This window comes from Ipomoea triloba, chromosome 6, assembly GCF_003576645.1.
Source record: "Ipomoea triloba cultivar NCNSP0323 chromosome 6, ASM357664v1".
Classification (NCBI taxonomy): domain Eukaryota; kingdom Viridiplantae; phylum Streptophyta; class Magnoliopsida; order Solanales; family Convolvulaceae; genus Ipomoea; species Ipomoea triloba.
Genome location: NC_044921.1, coordinates 23,489,383 through 23,495,907, shown reverse-complemented (window position 1 = coordinate 23,495,907; position 6,525 = coordinate 23,489,383). Strand labels below are relative to the sequence as shown.

At 33.0% G+C, this 6,525-nt stretch overlaps 1 protein-coding gene across 1 annotated transcript; it reads left to right on the top strand.

Annotated features, from left to right (window-relative positions):
* The first annotated feature begins 4,149 nt into the window (after positions 1-4,149).
* LOC116023698 lies at positions 4,150-4,899 on the top strand. Its single transcript, XM_031264703.1, has one exon. It carries the CDS (start codon positions 4,150-4,152, stop codon positions 4,897-4,899), a length of 750 nt encoding a protein of 249 aa, XP_031120563.1.
* Positions 4,900-6,525: the final 1,626 nt, after the last annotated feature.

Sequence of the window (6,525 nt, the reverse complement as noted above, 5' to 3'; positions counted from 1 at the left end):
CTCATGCCTGGCATGACTTGTGATTAAAAAAAAAAGAAAGGAAATCATACATTTAATCTGAAGCTGTTTGTAAAATTAAAAAAATAATAATAATGGTGTATGGTTAACGGTGACATTTTGCTATTTTTGATAAAATAGAGTGAAAGACAACGTAAATCGCGTGTTCGCATATTCTTAACTCTGTCAAAAACTTCAAGTTTTGGTGTTTCCGTGACTCGTCAACTCGTACACTTTGTTGGGCCATCACGTGAAACTGTGATAAGTACTTTTTACTGTCCCTTTGAAAAAAATATTTATCTCAATTATTTCTTTCCTTAACTCTTTTTTTATTTATTTAATTTAAAATATTATTGCTTTAGTAGCATTCGCTTAACCATACTAATATATATGGAGTATTAGAGATTGCCTTGAAAAAAGTACTCAAGATAATTTTTGTATTAGAAAGTTATAAGATTGCTATTAATACTTTTTTAATTAAATTCGTTGTACATGATTTTCGTGATATTTGTTCAATTTTTTTTTTTTAAGTTAATTCTCAATTTTAAAAAACTTGTTGTACATTAAATGTTTACAATTTAGTATGTAAATGTTTAATAATTCGTTGTAAATTAATTGTAAACATTTAATTTACATACTCTTTATATTGTGAACATTTAAATAACCATTAATTGTAAACAACTAATTTTACTAAATAATTTTTACAAAGTGCTAACACAATCTACATGTCATACCCGCAAATACAAGAATCCATTATATGCTAAGAATGGATTACCAAATAAGCTAAGGCGCGCTATTGTAAAAGTTTATATAGTTTAGTATATGATATAACTTGAACTAAACGTTGAATAAAATAATGTGACATTCATGAATTGAGTATGATGATATATTGATATATATCTGCAGGAATCAATCTAATCTAATCTAGAAAAAATGAGAAGGGGGAGTGGGGCAACTTCTTTATCCACACGAGAGATCACACATATATACTACACTACTATACGTTATTATGATTTGCCATCTCTCATTGAAACTTTCTTCTTTCGTTTCCTTTTCAACTACAAATCATGACTTCCCCATGCACAACCCACGTACTTTCACCTTAATTTTTTTACTTTTATTGCCCTTTTTTTTTTTAATTATCATTTTTTTGATTGCACTAATGTATATATCTGCAATATATAGTTTCATCACATTCATACATGTACGTTGTGTATCCTATAAAATTTCAATTTCATAATGGTCTATAATGCATGAAAACTTTTTAGGATGAGTGTTTTTAATTTTAATTTTTTTAATAATAATTTGAACACAATTTCACATGAAAAACTTATTACTGAAAATTTTCTTTTGCTATTGTTCGTATAATTTAAAACTAAATAAATAAATCATGCCCTTACAATTACCACTCTCTATTAGCCTTTTGCGGGCCGGCACGAAGACCCCCCAATATATCATCATAGAAGAGATCTGCAAAACGTCTACCAGAGGTTGTTGATGTTGAGATAAATGGGAACAAGAATTGAAAGATAATGACAAAAAGTAAAAAAAAAAAAAAATGATTTATGTGGTTTCGTAATGTGCCTATGTCCACATGAGCGAATGTATTCTTTTATTAATTGTGATTGTAGAGCATTCATGTTACAAACACGGTATTTTATATATACAACTTAATCCTAAACAAGATACATGTCGAAAATATCAATATACTATACCTAGGGCCCCCTTACCTTGACCCACTTCGCGTTATGCAACAAACTAAAAGATGAAAAACATAATCCAGATAAGTGTTAGACAAAACAAAGCAAAGTGAAGTCCAACACTTATCATCCTCCCGTACATATGACACATACACAACAATTGACAATCCTCATGGTTAACAATTGGAATTTTTTTGACCTATCTAAATGCAAATAATAATAATACCAATAACAAAATTATAGTCTTACCGGAGTTGACCAATCTGTAAATTTGTATGCATGCAGCAAAATTAAGTATATAAAGAAATAGACAAAACTCGGGAGTTTGGTTTGGGCATGGCTGCTAGCATATCACGTAGCTTTGCTCTCTTGTCTCTTCAGACTTCAACGAGTCCCCTCGAGGCATCTTTGAACAACCATGGCGTCCAACAACAAGTATCACTTTAGTGTGATGTAGATTAATTAACAAAACTAATTAATACCCATATGCTAAAACTTAGCCACAAAGGTGAAATTCATTCCCTCGCTCTGATCTCACCACACACCCTAACTTGATAAAATAGTAAAATGGTAAATTACGGTGACTCAGCGACCCATTAGGTAGAAGGACCAATGCCTTGCTAGTGTCACAAAGCGAGAATTTTTATGGCGTCGAATAAAAACAGTACTAAAAATAATGTAACGTGATGTTTTTGTAAAATAATTTATTCCGATACTACTCTCGCCCAAGCATGCTATGACTTTGGATTTTATTTTAGTGTCTTTTTCTTCAGTTTTTATTCAAATTCTTTGCCATTTTGAGAATCGTCTTCCTCGCAAACGGAAGGACTAATTAGACGTCACATGTCTTTCTATTCAAAATTACCACTCTTTCGTACTTTTTTTTTTTTTTTAAAGAATCCAGTTTTTGTCCTCATTTTTGAAAAGTTGTTAATAGAAAAAATAAATTAAATTAGTAACATTTAATTTACATGTTTATAATTTAAAAAAAAATTGTAAAAATTAAAGTAATAAGAACAATGCAATACAAATCCTAGATAATTAACTTAATTGGTGGGCATGTGCTACCAAAACCATTGCACAAGGCCCCGAAAATTAGATTCGTGATGAGTTATGTTTATATCAATCATATATAAAAATGTACATGAATGATGAATGTATCTTGAAGGTTTGGAGTCGAACTAAATGATTTGTACACATTTAATATTATTTTATATATTTTATCATCAACACAGTTTTTTGAGTGTTGAGGAAAATTTACGATTACAATTCGAGATATATATTAGGTAAACTTTTCTCATATGCAATAGCTGACAAATTGTACTAAGAAGATCGATCTTGTATGACGGGCTCGAACTATATCAACCAACACAATTTTTATTTGTTTCTTGCACTTGAAATAACATTTCATTTTTCTCATGAAATGTAAACTAAAGGGGGAAAAGTGTGAAAGAAAAGAAAATTAAATCCACCTAAGAATAAGAAAAGGAAAAGTAGCGTTTCTAGTATTCACATAAAATAATGATAAATATTTATCTTTCAATTATCGACGAGACTATTATTGACATTTTAATATTTTAGAAAGTGACAGATTTTGTCTCTTACCAACCTAGGTCATTAAAATCTATCATTTTTGCAATGCAAAGTGTGCAACATTCAGATAAATATAAGGTTAAAATTATAATTTTTCATTTTAAATCATTTACATTTAATTTAACAGGTCAATAAATCAAAAGTCAAAATCGTCCCATCGTGAAAATTAGGACTAAAAGTCTAAAACCATCACCTCATAAAAAATCAAAAGGCGAATAATATTAATTATTAACATCAATTAAGAGAATGAAATTTTTATTTTTATTTTTTGCTATGCTATTTTTTCTTGAAATTAAAGAATAAAAACTTGAACGGACTCGGTCGCACTGGTCCACTTACCAACTTTCGGACTACAATTATCTACACATTATTTTTCTCATAATTCCAAGAAATTTTCAAAAACTGAAAAAAAATATATATAAAAAATAAAATTCCAACACTGCCCCACCCCTATATATTCATCTCATACCACTCCGGAGTTCATCTCATCCATTGGAAGAAAACTTTCAAAGTTTCTCAGAACCTCTGTGAATAAACAAAACCGTCATTTTCTCCTCAACTCCCACGTACTGCGTGTTTCCGGCGGTGTATTACTGCGTGCATTTTTCTATGTATATGAACTCTGTTTCTGTATCTCTATGCAGTTCCTTGCATACAACTTTCTTCATCTTTAATTTTCCGGCGAAAATTCCTCCCGGCGATTTTTCTTTCAAGTTCTGGGAACCTCCGTCGCCGTCGGAAAAGTCCTGGTGTTGATCGCTCGTGAAGTGTGAACTGAGGCGGAGAGTTTTTTGAATTTTTAATCGGACGGTTGTGTTCAGTTCGGTTCAGTTTCCTGAATTTTCGCGTTGTGGAAGAAATGGATTTTGAAGTGTTCGATACCGTGAAATTGGAGAAGGCGAAAGCGATCGCGAGGTTTAATCGGTTTCGGAGGATGACGACGACGTTGCAGTTTTTGGAAGTGATCGTCGCTCTGATGTTGGTTTCCTGGTCCTGTACTCGAGTTCCGGGGGTTATGAAGTTCTCTGGCGAGTTTCTGGTCGAGTTGTGGATTCACGTCTGCAATCCTCACGTCGTGTTCGTCATCGGCAACGCCATTATCGTTGCGCTAGTCGTGCTCTGTCGCCAAACGGACGCCGGTTGCAGCTCTGTTTCCTCCGATTTTTGCGGCGAAGAAATCGGAAACGGCGAAACTCAACCGCCGCTCGTCTCCTCCGAAGCCTCCGCTCCTCCGCTTCAGCCGGAGGCGGCCGGAGACGAAACGAAGCAGATAGTCTGCTCGGAGAGCGAGGTTCAGAAACCGCAATGCACCGAGCTTTCAACCGCGATGAAAACGGCCACGAAGCAAATCGAGAAGTTCCAGAGGACTCAGTCGGAGAAGCTGAAGCGAGCGATCGCGTTGAAGCCGCAGGGAGTGCTCCGGCGATCAGAGACGGAGATGCACCGCAACGCCGCCGGTTCCGACGATCCGCGAGCAATGCCGAGTATCGACACCGTGGAAAATCTCAGCAGCGAGGAATTCCGGCTTCGAATCGAGAAATTCATCCAGAAAAATCAAGAATTTTTCAAAGTTGAGAGCGGCCGAGATGAACCAACCTCCAAACCTTGAATTTCGCTGAATTATTATTATTATTTTTCCTTTAATTATTGTAAAAATATCTTACCCATTTAGCTTTTAGGACTTCGTATATTATGCCTATGAAGTATGTACCGACAGGGCTAGTTTTGCCCTGTTTTCTCTTTATTTTCTCTTCAAATGGACCCAAATAATATTATTCTATCATTTCTATGTCCTATTCAAACCCAGACTCTATGCTTATTTATTTATACATCAAATTAATTTTTTAAAATAATTTTTAAAAATTTTAAATTCAATAGTTACTACTCATCACTCATAATCATAGCCTCATAGGTGCAAGAGGTACGATATTGATTTGCACAGTAAAAATCTCATCTGAGTAATTAAGTTAGGTGAAACAAAAAGAGTAAGTAAATTTTTTTTAATATAGTACATATAGAGGTGGAGTATTAATTATGAGCAGTCCACCACAACAACCATTCAACATACAGATTATAAAATGTTGTTTGCTTTACTTGTGAGCAAAGACAACATTGAGTTAATGGACAAGACAATTGACAAATTTTAAAATTTTTTATATATAAATATTGTTACAGAGATAGAGTTGATTGATGGACTAAACACTTGACACAATCTTGTACAACACAAAATGAAGTGAATATGAGTTCACTCTCAATGTGTGTTTAAAATGGGTTTAGGAATTAATTAATTTTTTTCCGGTAAAAAGTTATAATTAACATTTTTCATCTCTCAATTATTTTTTAACTAAATAATTTTTTTCGTACTTCAATGGATGAAAAGTGATAACAAATAGTGTCTTGAAATGAGTGACTGAGTGGGTGAAGCATAATTCTTATATCAGAATGCCACGAATTTATTCTTGTTAACATCCTATCAATTGAATCCGTTTTATAGTTTTCTTAGTGCAGTTTATATCTTATATGTAATTTGTTGATTATTACATAGAAACCATGCTTATTACCTAAAAAAAAAATAGAAGTTTGTCCACGAAAAATGTTACTCCGTATTTGTCAAAGTTATAATTTTGTTATTGTTGGAGTGATAACTGATAATCTAATGATTGACAAAAGATGCACCTAGCGGAAACTTCGATGATAGAGGTAATGATAACATAGTAAAAAAGGTTGTACATTTGTAATGTTGTGATTGGTCATTTTATTCTACTTTGGGACACTTTAATTTGATGAGATTAAGTTTTGCCCTGATATTGTAATGCCTGCCATTCCCAAATTTTCAATCCCTGTGGGCTGTGGCTGTTACCATCATCATCATTACATTCACCAAGCATGCACGTAGTGGACAGTTTGTGGAACATTAAAATTCATCACTCTCTCATCTCCTTTTTCTTTGTCTTAATTATTGTGCAATGACTTTGGCTAACTTTAAGTTGGTATATATTTTTGCTTCTTTGGAGGTGGTTGTATCTAGACAATATAATGGTGCATAAATGGATGGGTGGATTCTCATCCTTAGCTTGTTTAACGCTTGGTATAAGTTTATGAGTTGATAATACATTTAATCGGATGTCATCGAGCAGTGATAAGATCTAAATTCATATTTATTGTGTTACAAACTACAGAGTATATAAAAATTCGTGTCAGATCGTTTTACATAAGATATGTGATTTTTTTAATG

Coding starts and splice junctions, on each gene's coding strand:
- LOC116023698 (XM_031264703.1), top strand. CDS start 4,150: ATGGATTTTGAAGTGTTCGATACCGTGAAATTGGAGAAGGCGAAAGCG.